Here is a 15059-nt window from a genome sequence, read left to right on the forward strand (position 1 = left end):
AAATATTTCAATTTTACATAAATAGTTCTTTCATCTTCTAAGATGCCTCTAAAAGGTCCTTTCGAATCGATTTCGTTCGAAAACAAAACATTCGCTTTTTTCGTGCTGTACGAATGTACGTCTCGCATCTTCGTATCTTTAACATATTTGAAATTTGATATTGGAGAAAATAAAACACCACTGGAAACCTTAGTAATTTTTACATTCAAAACAGACATCACTCTCTTTCCCAGTGTTCGATATTCCAGTTTTTTTCCGTTGTAAACTGTTCGAAAACAAAAACACGAGACTCTGAGTAAAACATGCTCTCTTTTCCACGATAGTAGACTGAAAAACTACAAGAGTTGTTTACAAAAGCTCGAAACTTTTGACTTTCATTTTACAAATTTTCAGTTTCGCGAAAAATAAAAATATGTCGAGATTATTCATATTATTTCATTTGTGTAATTGTTACTTTCCATTTTCACAGAAACAGATAAAGAATTGAAACTTAAATGAATGTATGTCTCATCTTTTAAACAACATCCGTATTATTGTTGATATTTTATATGTTTTTCCACCTGCACATATTCTAATATTTCGTCGACAGTTTAGTTACTACACGTACGTGAATCGTAAGCAAATTATACGTAGATCTGACGTCAATTAACCCCCAAAAATTTAGAAGAGTAGAAAATTAATCAACATTTACAAATTCGTGCAACAATGAACATAATAATAATTTTAGTTAATACCAAGAGTGTTTTAGGTGTTTACTTTATACGTTAATATTTATAAAAGAGTCATGAAATATTACTTGAGGTTATCCTTGATTTGCCTCTTTTCATTCTTGAGCGTTCATGACTGTTTTGTGCAGGACGGTTTTTCCGGCTCATGCTTCCGTACAATGTCGGAACATGTGGCACACAATAACAATTTAGAGACTCCGTGAAATTTTACGTTCTCACGGGTCTACTCATCGTACTGTTAATTCGTTTGCGACTAATTTGACAGAGCGAAGAAATAATTAAAAGACAAAGACAAAGTAAGGAAATGAAAGAAGGAAAGAAGCAGATCTGTCAAAAGGCAACGAGAAGTTGTCCGATTTTCCGCGATTAACGACTGAAAATTTATTCAAAATGGGAGTATATTCTTCGATGACTAGTAGATTCAAACATGTAACATGGATATATTTTTTTAATAGACACAGAAGGTACGAATATTTATGAAACTGATTGTAAGCTATCTAATATACATTTGTTACACGTACAAATTTAAAAAAAAAAAAAAAACGTTTAAATAAACCTAAAATCCTAAAAATAAAATTCTACACGAATAAGTTAAAGAAATTTAATAAATTTTCTGCAATAAAATTTTGTAAAGTCCCAGATAGTGTTGTTCCATATTCATTTTCATTAATTTTTTTATCGCGACCCTCTTAAACTTCTCATCATCGAGACTGACGACAGAATCTCCGAGGAAGAATGCTCACCGGTCGCCCGTCGCCCGTCTCGACGGCTGAGCGCAAAAAGGTCGTTTCACTGGACGCAATTAGTTGCTCTCGAGGAGTCGGGGGTGGTCTCGCGTGGGGAATTTTCCTGGCAAATTGCTACGCGGGTTCGTGGCAAGGACATGACGTCGTGAAATTTCACGGTGGTGCGCGCGATATCTCGATATTCCCGATTTTGAGAGTCCCGTAGCGGCGACAACCCCCGCGGGCTTTTCAACCCCAATGCTCTTACTTTTTCTGCGCATTCAGGTATAGCTTGACGTTTCCCTGTACACTCTCCGCTGCTTTGACCCCGGAACGGTACAAACTCTTCTGTACACAGTCGAATGGTTCGCGTCAGTGAAGAGATAACCCCCCTCCCCTTTCCCGTTGCGCGTTTCAAAATTCGGTATCGCTAATTCCGGTGGTCGATGATACGTTGTCTCTCGTGGTGAACGACCCGATATTACTACCGTGAATACAATCAGGGACGAAAAATTGAAACGCCGTACCACTGAAGAAATTTTCATTGTTCATAAGTCTGGTGAATAAACTATAAACATAAACGAGTGTTGGTTTGTCATTCTCTCTAAGGTGACATTTTCAACAAATTTACTTAACGAATTTCAAACAAAAATTGCTCAACACCGTACAAATTCCCATTGCCCGAGACCTTTGCGTTCCCATCTGCTATTCTATCCTCAGAACGATACAAATTCTTGTGAACACAGTCGTGTGGTACGTGTCAATGAAGAGATAAATCTCTTTCGAGCGTAATCTAACCGCGCGGCAGGAATTTACGGCCGTGACGGTTCGGAAACGTTGCCGTTTGAAATTTTGATGCGAGCCAGCGGGATTCCCGCTGCCCGAAAAAGAACATGGAATGCGGAATTTCGGAGCAGGAAATGAGATTGAAACACGGCGAGAGAATACACGTGTATATGAGAAATGGGACACGCAGCGGACAATAACCAGAAGAGAACCAATTAAATTTAATTAGAAATGATATCTCCGACATAAATCTCTGGTGTTTCCTGGTGGAAATTGATGGATCAATTGTTTTTGTATGCTTAGAAAGACTTTATTATCAGATCATTCGATTTTAGACAAACTCTACACGTACATAGTGGAGATATTGCGTATATAGATATTTACTTGGTGTTATTTCAATATCTTGTATTTATATGATTCATTTAATTCTGTTATTTACATCGAATATCGTATATTTTTATAATTTATATGAAAACGTTTATTATTATTACTATCAGTATTATTTTATCATCAGTTTAGAAATTTGTGAATAGAACGTACCTTTTCGATCTGCACTCTTAAAATTGTCTTTGAAACTTTATTTAATGAATATTTTTGCACGATAGTTTTTAACGCTAGTCTATAAAATACGATTTTGCGAAAAGAAAATATAGCGTAGATTCGTGTACCGAAATATTTACATCGTATCAGGTGACCTGTTTAAAATGTCCCATCCTGTATATACGGATCGCTTACTTCAGCTATTTCATCCAGTGCGGCAAACCCAAGCGAGCACTGCTTATAAAATTTTTGATAACCCTCTGAACAGTAACGAACGCGGCTCTATACAGCAAAAACGGATCGTAAAAATCCGTTCATCGTGCCAGAAACAATATACCGATATATGTAGTTTGTGAGCGCAACGCGGCGGATGCAGAATTCCCTCGAGGCTTTTGTCGAGGTTACTTCCGTTTCATGGTCACGGACGCGGACTGCAGTTAATAGACCCCCTTCCTACCGGTTGAACAATGTGAACTCGCTAGTTAAACGTACACTCGGTATTTTCGAATGGCTTCAAATCGTAAGTGATCGATGATGTCGTGGATGAGTTTTAGACGTGCTTCGATTAGTAAGGGAATCTTCACGTTTGACGAAAAAGACAGCAAGCTTTGCCATCCATTAACTGGATCATTATCGAATTAAACGTTTTAGTTTAAAGTAGAGATACATGGCGAATTTTACAGAAAGTTTTCTTGGATAAATTTTCTAGCTTCCAGGTTCGTAATGTTTCATTCTTTTTATAATATTACAACTATAGGAGACGTGCTACTCGTATCGACCGTTTCATTAGAAACGTAATAACAACGCTGCCTGCAAGCTAATTAACGTCATCAAGTCGGCGCCCCTAACACAACCAGCAGCGTGTGGCAGAAACGAATTACTTTGCACGGATTTCTAATTAAATTTTTGATTCGGATATTAGTCTTCTGCTGCAATGACCGATGCGGACGATCCACGAAACGCCTACGGCGCATCCGACAAAAAGGAAGAGGCAGCGAAATGGAATCGGAGATAAAACGAGGGAACGGCTTCGAACCTCCGCCGGTTTTCCTATTCTTTTACACTTTCGTATTAAATTTTCAAATCGCCGATCTTCGCTCATTACAATTTAGCAGAAAGCAAGTACCTGGAATAATGAGGTAAGCAACCTTGGATGCATGAAAATTACAGCTGTATCGAACGATTCTTTATCTGAATACTATTAAGTAAATAGAATATCTATTTAGTAGAGTTTATCATATATGTATTAAATAGTAACAAAATAATTTTTACTCTTCCCTCCTTAATACTATATTTCCTACGAAAGTCTCGTAATTCTCTTCGTACGTTGGCGACTCGCGACGAAACACTCGATATTAATAACGCCACTACCCTTGCTATCAAACTATTTTCCCTGTAATATTATCCGATTTCTACGTCTAACCAGTAAGCTATATTCTAGGGGCATATCAGTAACTCGCGACAGTATTTTCATCCCGAACTCGGCGCTGATATACCGCCGAGCTCTTTCGTGCTCGTTCCAGAATTTATGACGGACGCCCTAACATTTTGGAGCCTCGTAAATTTTACTTCCACGCTTTGAACACGAGACATGTGTTTTCCTTTCGAGAGGAACGAATTCTACGACTAGCCGGACAACTTTGTAACTCTACCGAACTTGCCGATTCTTTACGTGGCGATAATTATATACCCTCGTATAGAATCCTACGGCTAATTCGAGGTCTCGAGAGGAACTTTCTACGCTTGTCAAACGTCTCGAGCTAATTGTAGAACCTCTGTCACGGGAACTAATTGTGGGACAATAGGGTTCGTATAAGAGAATTTTCAATTAATCGAGAAAGAAAGGATTAGTACTCAATTTTACTAATTAATTAAGACGAAACGAAATTGAATGATTTTATGATAGTTTAGGTTTAGACAACTTTATTTAGATGGTAATTGCAGTGTAACCTCATGCGAACGAACCACTCAATTTTACTTAATACTAATTTTAATTACTAATGTTTTAATAGTAAATTAAATTTGTATTTCTCACACAACAAAAAATATTCCAACTTAGTTATGATCAGAAGTACATTCCAATGATGAATGAAGTATCATGGTCTCTGAGTATCGACACGAGTCTCTGTACTTCGCTTACTGAAGACAGCGATAGTGGCTACTTCGTTTTCAAAGTATCTAATATATTATACATGCATTAAATGTCAAAGAACCGCACGTCTGACCCATCCATGCAATCTATGCGACAAACTTCAGCTTTACTTCGTTCAATTTGAATACGATATAAAGGTACTACATGAGCTATGTAAATTATATTTCTTCTGGTCAGAGGAGATTACTCTTTGCTACTTAGTTACCTAACTCATGTGCGGTTTCGTGAAATCAAATCAAACTTTCTTGCAAAATCAAATCTAACTTTCTTACGACAAGCCTTTCCACGCAGCTCCTTCTTAAAGGATTTTCATTTAACTATTGAGGCATTACTGAAGTAATACCGAACATCTTCCACGTAAACTTAACTCATTCGGTGACATCCCTTACGTTAGAAATCTAAATAGAAAGTTACCCACGAGATGAAGCTTTTCATCTTTTACCGATGGACCGTCTGTCGTTCGACCTTTACTGGATTTCTCAGAATTTTCTCGACATTTTATATTGTACGTATCTAATCTTTAAGTAAATTTCTGTGCGATCGCCCCGTGGACCTTTTGTTAAAATATTATTCTTGTCGTAATATTTGTAACCTTACGACCTCCTCGTTGGGACAGCCACGTTTTACGCTTTGTTTGTAACTGGCAGACAGAAAAGAGAAAAATAATCATGTTTTGTTATGGAGGAGCAACGTATGTTTCCACAAGTATTATAAAAATGCTCGTAATTTCATTTACTGAAAGGAAATGTTCTTGTAATACAAGTGGAATTTAAAAAAACAGCTATGAAATATTATTTCTTTTTAATAACTGTTACGAGCAATCGAAATTTTCCCTCGTCCATAATACTTATTTAAGGTGGTTTGGTCAAAAATCACAACAGATCGCAACAGTCAAATTTGAAATGTCAATCTTTCTCGCTCGTCACTTTCCATATTTGACTTTTGTTTTCACTAGTACAGTTGAGAAAGGACCACCTTAACAACAAGAAAATTTGTTCGATTACTTTCAATCGTTATTTCTACCCGAAATTATTTCAGTTGAGAAAATAATTATTACCCTATACCTTTCTTCATTTTAGTAATAATTAATCTCCCCGGCTAATAATCAACCGAAATAATGAAATCATTGCTTACCTGCACTTCGTTCGTTCACCTGCAAAGGATTCTCTTCGGAAGCAACAAACTTGACATCAAGTTATTAAATAACGAGGTTTATTATCTATATATACAAACGTTTATATGCCGTTTAAAGGGTTCGACGAAATCGGTTGGCCACGAAGCGTGGTAAACGCGTTCATTTTCACGGTACACCAAACATTCTCACGAAAATGATTTTCGACAGGGAACCACGTCGCTGAGACCGAGCACGGGAAACTTCTGGCCGGTACAAGAACATTCAAGGAAGGAAATTTATTGTCTATATACAAACGCCGGAAATCGAAGGAGACCATCATCTTTGTCCGTTGATCGTCGTTACACCTACTTAAACGTTACTTAACCTAGGTGAAAAATAAGAGCAAGTCTTCGACAGTTCGGGAGGGAATCTTAACGATACTTATTGTCTATTTACAAACGTCTGTAAGTGTGCTCGACGCTTTTGGCATGAATCGATGCAAATAGATTCGCATCGGAGAGTAAAAATAGTCTGCATCCATCCTTAGCTCGAAAAGCTAATCGTACCCGATCATGTTTCCTTATTCAACTTAAGGGTGTGTCGTGGTTCGAGTGGGTCAAAAAATTAATTTCTTAAAAATTGTATTTTAACTATACTTAAAATGATACCTTCGAAATAAAACGGATGTTTCGATATTTATTGGAGAGAAATTTTCAACGAAAAAAAATGTAATCAAGCGGTTTCATTATTGCTTAATGTTATATACAATTAACTCTGTTTTAATATTCTTTTACATTCCCACAAAAAAAAATTCCTGAAAATCGACTCATTTTAAGGCGACCCAAACCACAACAACCCTCTCATCATTTTTCGAGCTTTTTTATTTTTCGTTTTTAATGTCGTTCACCTTAACATTTCTCGACCTTCGATTTTTAAGCGTCCATTGCGTCAAATCGTTCCCAAGTATACTCACGTCCGCTATCTTATTCCAACGAACAGGATCCAAGCAACAGAGTGAAAATAAATCTCCATCGATCCTCCGTTTTCCATTCAATCAACAAACCTAACCAGGTCCAACCTTGCGGGTGTTGCTTCATCCATCTCAACATTCCTTCAGCTCAACATTTCATTTTTTAAGCGTCCATCACGTCGAACGTTTGCCCCTTCCCAACTACACTTTCCGGTGTCCTAGTTAAACAGGATCCAAGCAACAGTCACCCGATCGCTGTATCAAAGTTCCACAGCCGTTCGCAGAACAGGACACGAGCGTCCGTCGACGATCAGACATAACATAACCGTCTATATACAACTTTCCTGGACGCGGGGACTTCTCGTGTAAATATCAAGGGCGCGATGAACCGGAAGCGTGCTCGGTCGCATCGGGCTCAGACTTTTTCCCACTTTCTCCACGTAACCGTTCGGATAGATCCAGGTGTGTAAAACCGACGACGGCGACGGATAATCGAGGTCCTCCAGACGACCGAAGTCGTTCGTCCTTCCCATTCTGACGGTCCCGCAGTTCGGCTCGAAGATGTCCGGTCGCTTGTCCATCTTGTTTGGAATCACGTCGGGATCGTCGTCGAGCATGTCGGCTGATATTTGCTCCTTGGATTCGGACCTGGAGTCCTTGCTGAACGGCGCGATCACCACCCGATCGTCTTTCTGCCCGTACTGCACGACCGTCTGTATCGGTTGGTTGCGACGATACAAGGTCAAAGTTATCCCGAGGATCACGATGAACATGGCCGTTACCCCTCCAGCGAAACAAGCGACCAGAAGACTGTAGTCCGTGTTCTCTTCGGTAGTTCCGAGACCTGAAGACAAAGGAAGACGTGACTCGCGTGAACGACGGTCGTTATCGTGCCCCGGAGTCGAACATCTTCGGTGTTACGAGTTTTACCAAGGTATTAGGTGTAGGAATGAATTCGATGCCTTTCCAATCTGCTGGAAGAATGACAAGAGACGAATTTTCCAATTTTTATGTAATGCTCCCGGATTCATGACTTACGTATATTATACGTGTTATTCGTGGATTCGTTATAATGGAAATCAGGTTGAGAACTTGGAAGGTTGGTAGTTTAATGTAACAAAATGTCTTGTAAATTTTTCTATCTAAATCGACCGTATATTATACAGCGTATAAATGTAGGAATGTTAAGGCACAGAATTAATTTCTACAGGTAATATTTTATCTGAAAGAATATATTACGTCACCTGAAAAGAGAAAAACTCGACAATATTAAGATTACCTTATACCGAAACGGCGCTGAATAAGTTCCTGTAATTGTAAAGTGCGTAACACTGAACAAACCAAGTCGTAAAGTAAATTATTGCCCTCCAAAATTCCGAATGGTCAAGAAAATATAAAGGGTTTCTCAGATGGGTCTTCAGGATACACAACATTATCTCTCACATTTAATTCTGATCATGCGTACTCTCGATCGTAATTAAAAAATTTAATGCACTCCATGCTATATTTTAAAACAACATATTCCTGAAGCCACTTTTGAGGTACCCTTTATTTTCATTTTATTCGAGTAATTTATGTAAGCTAAGAAAACACAAACCTGTGAAACGAGTACAGTATAAAATTATGTGCATGCGTGCTAAAACGCATTTCCCCTAATCTAAATTCATAATTCATAAGTACGCGCGCGATAAGAACAGACATATATCTAACAAGTAATCATAAATGGTTGTAATTTTGGCAATTACGAAATTTATTTAATGTAATTTCGTAGAAATATTTTAAAGATCAACAAGGGTATAACCAAATTCTTGGTAACGAGCGACCAGAAGGCAACGGTCCGTGTTCCTCTGCAAAGTTCCGAGACCTAGGGACAAAGGGAGACGTGACTCACGTGAAGACGATCGTTATCGTGCCTCGGAGTCGGTGGTTTTCGGTGTTATCGGAGACAGTGGGCCTTTTCGAGGCTCGTAACGAGGCTTTTAGGAACTGCTGACGGTTTGTTAATGGGCGCCGTGTCGCGGCTCGCCGGTTTTTGCCGATTGTTGTTCGAGAATTGCGAGGCGAGTCATCTGTATCGGACATCGGTAGCGGATTTTATATTCGAAGACAGCCAGCGTTCCCCTGGATAATTGAATTTCATAATTGAAGAGGCCGCAGTTTCAAAATTTCATCGCGATACGCTGGGCTGTGTTCAAGCAATTAGAAATGTAATTAGAACTCGTTTACCTGATCGCCGGAGAATTTCCCATGGACGCGGCCAGAGGTTTAATTAACTGTGTTATAAGATTGTTATGAATCGAAACGATGTAGTTTTAATCATCGGGGAAATATTTATTCGATCGATCGAAACGAAAGAACTTCGAGATTTTGCAATTTTGAAAAATGGTTCATTCGGTTTGGCGATATCCGTATCTACTCGTAATTGTTATAATTAGACTAAAACATTGGTAATATTTAGAATCGCAGTTCCTTAGTCACATTCCGTGTTACTAATTCACGGGTAATTCCGAGTCGATAGCTCTCCTAAATTTCTTTCGAGACGTAACGATGAGTCAAGCATCGTCTTCGTCAAGACGAGGATTCGAATTGACCTCAACATCGTTATTTCGTATAAAAAAAAAAAAGAAAGCGCATGAAACATGTCTGGTAAACGAGATTCGCCTTTTCTCTCTATTTATTGGATCACGAAGAGAACGTAAAGAACTTCCGGGGCAGCAAAGATTAAGAAGGAAAGAGGAGACCAGACCACTGACGACGATAGCCGGAGCTTTTTGGCATTCAGAATACGCCTTGGTTCGTTAGCCAACGAACGTTTCGCGTGTACAGGCTCCTCTGTGCGCACGTGCACAGATGCGCGCGCGTATCTGTTCCAGGACAAACATATACAGACATGATTTGATTTACATACAGGCAACGTTTACAGGCAATTTGTAATCAAGGCAAATAGCTCCTAATACTCAAGTTTAATTTTGAAATGAAATTAGAGAAGAACGATACTGGCACAACAATGCACTTCAGAGTCGGGGTTGGATTAGATTGAGTTAGAATGGAGGATGTTTGAGCCGAGGAAGTTTCGTGTTCGTGAATCAGCCTGAACAATTAACTGTAACGTTTGTAATCGTATATTTATTAAAACTTCTTCAAAGGTACGGTGACTGTATAAGAAATTAACAGAACGATTTCACATATTATTTATACAAAACGTAAAATTAAGAGTTGAAGATGAGGAGATCTCCCCGATCGGTCGGCTGTGTTAATAAATTGATATTAACTTTGAAACATATAAATTAGTTACATTCTTTAGCTATTTACACGTGTTATTAAAATTAAAAAATCGCGCAGTCAGGCACGATGTTAAATAAATACGTTCATTCATTTTCCCAAAATAGAAAACAGAATGTAAGGTGATTTTCAATTTAATTCGACTTCAAAAATTTATTTGTTTATACCGAATATAAAAGGCTGCCACTCTAAAATTATGCAGCAGATCCAATATGGGGGAGCAAAATGCAAAAAGCGATTTGATTCGGACGAAACTTGGCATACAGAGGTTTTGGAGGTTCCTGAGTCTAAATCTGAACTCAGAATATTGAAATTCAAGATGGTGAATCGAATATGGCGGCACAAAATGTGAAGAGCGAGTGTATAGGAGTTTTTAAGGCGTAAATTAATACAATAAGGCAGGTGAGGATACAAAAGACGACTGGATTTGAATGATTGTTTCATTCAACATTGGAAAATAATACGGATGAAGTAAAGCCGTTTGGAACGAGTTTGAAGGAGTCTGCGGAGGCTGGGAGGGGGTTGTAGAGAGTCTATGGAACGCCAGTCGCGTCGGTGCTGGTGAAACTCGCACAACCGAAGCTTCGAGATGAGCTCGTGTCGCTTACGTGCTCGAACACGTACACAGAGACCGTCCCCGGACACTAGCTAGCAAACGTTTCCACACACAGCGGAATCGTCCGCGGAGCGGCATGAATAAACCATGAGGATGGAAATTAAAGGCGATAAATGCGCCTCGAATGAGACAGCAGCGAGGAAAGGGACTCGGTCTTTATGGGATTTTAATTCAGGGTCCGCGGAAAGGAGGATGCGAAGAAACGTATCGTATGAAATGAGCCTGCTGGATGAAAGAGGTCCCGAAGTTAGCATGGATGTGCGTATAATTGCCGCCCCTGCACGCGGACCGAGGACGATTGCGACGCGATACCGCGAGTCGTTCATCTCGTGACACAATGCCCTCCAATTAAGACACGCAGCGGATGCCTCGGAAACATATTTCTGGTTCAATTAACTCATCGACGATTATTATTCGACCGTCTTGGATGACGTTTCCGTTGGTTTTCGGATCACGTGATCTCTTTTGTCCAGTATGCAATGTTTAAATTTGCCGGACAAGTGAGTGGGTTAAGTTATATTTTATTCGACATATCTTACCTTCGCCTTCCTTCGACTTTGTTTTTCGAAATATCTATCGTATAAAGGAAGACCTTCCATTTAAACGAAATCAAGCACAACGACTAACTTGCAATTTGAGATGTAATTCGGATGATTGATAATTATTTCATAAACATATAAATAAACACGAAACAGTCTGTTCCTTAGAAGATAAAATATTGTTCATGCAACAACGACAAGTAGCTCGGAAGCTTCGATATTTAGCACGGGAGATTCTGTTTCTCTGAATGATCTTGCGTCTCGCCCGGTGTCTTTAGCGTGGCGGAAAGTGTATTTGGTGTACTCACCGGTGGTGTACATCGCGACTCCTTTGAGGGTGACCGGCTCGAGGACTACGGCGTCGCTTCGTCCTTTGGCGTTGACAGCGTAAAGATTAAGCCTGTAGTTACGGCCAGGCTCTAAACCAGGAACCTCGAAAACTGGACCTGACGAACTGGATCTCTCTGTGTGGTTCAGGGGAATGGTATTGACATGGCGAACGTTCTCCTCGCTGTAGACCTCGATTTCGTAATTAGTCAAGGGCAAACCGCCGTCAAATCCCTCAGAGCATTTGACGATCAACCAGTCCGCGTCTCTCGAGTCGGTGGCTTTAAAATCCTCGTGGCCTGTGTCGCATAAAGAAACGGAAGGTTTTTTGGGGAGTTTAGCAGATGAGGATTTAGCCAGCGAGCGATTTCGATTTGATAATATCTCGTTAACTGGCTCTGAGAAGGATGGGACAAATGGGAAACGCTCGTTAGTAGATAAAGGACTACTCTTTTACTCATTTTCGAAATAAATTGGAATTTTTAAATTATTATAACGAAGATTATTAATTAATGGTATTTTATTCAGCATTTTTTTTTTTTTTTATTGATTTACTTATTGTCTAAACAAAAATTGAATTATTGGATTTGAGAGTTGTAAAATTTAAGAGTTGTATTTCATTCGATACAGTTTATTCTCCATGAAAGTTATTTAGCTGTCCGAAATAATTAATATTTATGTAATAATTACACTAATTAAGAAATTGTTTTGGCTTGAAAAATTCCATTATCCGAGCACGCAATGTCTCCACATTAGTTCCGACAGGAACTCCTTCGCTGTTATCCCATCTCAACGGAAATACAAGAAACAAATACAACCTACACACCGTACAAACTGTCGACGTCGCTTCGTGTAACCGATCGCGAGCAACGCTCATTCCAGACATCGGGATTCTCATCTCCGGTATCACTTTCCTATAACGGATGAACGTCGACCCGGTCGAACCGTTCCACAATCGATCCTAAAAACGCGCCTAATTTCACAACAACCCTTTTCACGCTCGATTGGCCACCTTCCCTTTTCACGGGACACAGCAGGAAACAAGCTGTTGATCGCAACAAGGCTATCGACCGTGAGCCGTCATCCTCGATGACTGGCTAATGCGACGGTATAGTTGGCGCCATTTAGGTCAGGAGGAGGACACTAGCCACGAAGGGTAGGAGACAGGGCCGTTTAACGTATGGGCACATTAAAATAATTTGTACAAGACAGATCGAAACCAAAAATGAATGGAAAGTAAATTAATAAACGTAGAATAACATATTTCAATTTTGCCAAACTTGCCCGTTTAGTACCAGAGCAATATACGTTAGAAAAAGAAGTCGAGTACGATATTTTTTCATGCAGACTTCTGTCTCCGCAACTGTAATTGTATCAATTACTACTTTTTTTATGGGTGCATGTCTGAAAAATGTAACACTGACACAACGCTCGATAATAAAGATGTTAGAATAAAATAAATCGCAAAAATGATTTCGCATGTCCCTTTCCTGTATTGATTTTCAATCACCTGATCCTTACGCTCGTCGTGAAATCTGTAGATATTTTTATTAAAAATCATAATCAAATAATAATTGAAGAATTTTATTACAGAAAATATATCGTTATTGATACTTTCTATATTTGAGTTTTGTTCCGACTAGTAGATTTGAGAAAGGACCACCTTGATCTAGTAAAAAATGACAACTGCCGAGGTCGCCTCATAACTTTAAACCTCCAAATTTGCATCTTACTATTCATTTCTGTCTTGCACACATCAGCGAGGACGCACCGGTGCGCCCGTACTCGTGAAAGTGTTAAGACGATCCCGATAGGGCGAGCAAAGTGCCACTTACCCATTCGATACGCGTAGGGTCCAGTCGACTGGAGCGCCGTGCAATTCTGCAGGGGATAGGGTTTCCCTGCCACGATGATCTGGAATAGACAGGGCGTCTTTTGCACCCCTATACGGTTTTCCGACCAGCAGGCGACCGTCCCGTAGTCCATGTCGTTTTCCGGTGTGTAATTCAGCCTGGGCCCGTGCCAGTGGCTGGTGGTTAGGCTCAGGGATTTGACCTGCGTGAATCGATTGGCCGGCACGTTCATCAGATCCCCGGAATTGTTGAAGGTCCAATGGAAAGTCGTCGGCGGCGGTTTCGATTGCACTTCACATACCAGCGAAATCGTCTCGTGCTTCAGGGCGCCGACCACTTGGGTGAAAGAGCCGTCCTTGCAGATCGGTGCGTCTAGAAACGCGACAAGCAAAAGGCACCGTGATGCCTCCTCAAATCTCAACAATATTTACCCTTTGGACTCGAGAGGTGACTCTCAGTCACCATTAGGTTTCACGCAGCAAATCTATGTATAATACCTAATGTTTCTGTAGGTTTAATTTCTATGGAGCTTGAAGTGTCAATAAAATGATTGTAAAGGGTAAAGGTGACCTTATTCTCAAATCTAGATAGCTTAGAATTCATGGCAATAGAATGCTAGGAAACATCTCGAGTTTCTGGTAGATACCAGAAACAAACGACCTTGAGTGCAAAGGGTTAAACCCGTCCTATCATTTCTTTATTTTTCAAATACACCTTGAACCACTACTCGACTTTTATATTAAATTTGTTAAATTCTTTCTGACCCCAAAAAGCTTACACGGTTACGTATAATCGGTGAGAACGTATTATTTACTTTTTCTTGTCTCAGGATTAAAGGAAACTTATCGTATGTAGTTGGCACTCACACATTATCGTGAGCGTCACTGGTTTGCTGGTGGTTTTCCCTTCGATATTGGCCGCCATGCAGGAATATTCACCGGCGGAATTTCTAGTCACGCTTTGCAAAACCAGAGATTGGCCGCTGGGGAGTAAAATTCCGGCTGTCGCGTTCTGATGCAATTTTTTGCCATCTTTGAGCCATGCCATCTTGTACGCCTTTGGATTCGCTTGAACGTCGCATTCGAAATAGACGTCGTCGCCTTCGTTTATGTCGTTTGCTCGGAGACTCGAGCCTAGCTTGATTGTCACTATTGGCGAATCTGAAAATAGCAATAAAGCAATAAAAAAAAATATAGAGACGTAATAAATGTACGTGTCGAAAATATATATGTATAAAGCACGTTTCTGTAATCATTTGCATAATATACCAAAGCAACGACTACTTAAAAATGAAGTACATCGAAACCTAGATACACTCGACGAATTAAATCGTGGTAGTCATTTTGTCAGGAACAATATTAAATTCGAAAAATAAATTTATTCAACAATGCGGCATGTTCCTTTTGGAAAGTCGACTTGAATTGAAA

The 15059-nt window shown here is 39.7% G+C and overlaps 1 protein-coding gene across 1 annotated transcript in view; it reads right to left on the reverse strand.

Annotated features, from left to right (window-relative positions):
* Window positions 1-6123: 6123 nt before the first annotated feature.
* Window positions 6124-15059, reverse strand: part of LOC128894445 (hemicentin-2-like) — a 41450-nt gene continuing 32514 nt past the window's right edge. Inside the window, exons 7-10 of the mRNA XM_054156165.1 lie at window positions 14499-14792; window positions 13615-14004; window positions 11761-12078; window positions 6124-7859 (exon numbers count right to left, since the gene is read on the reverse strand). Of these exons, the coding sequence (XP_054012140.1) occupies window positions 7345-7859; window positions 11761-12078; window positions 13615-14004; window positions 14499-14792 (1517 nt within the window). The 3' untranslated portion in view covers window positions 6124-7344. The remainder of the gene's footprint in view (window positions 7860-11760; window positions 12079-13614; window positions 14005-14498; window positions 14793-15059) is intronic.

Source organism: Hylaeus anthracinus, unplaced genomic scaffold, assembly GCF_026225885.1.
Source record: "Hylaeus anthracinus isolate JK02 unplaced genomic scaffold, UHH_iyHylAnth1.0_haploid 3, whole genome shotgun sequence".
NCBI lineage: Eukaryota > Metazoa > Arthropoda > Insecta > Hymenoptera > Colletidae > Hylaeus > Hylaeus anthracinus.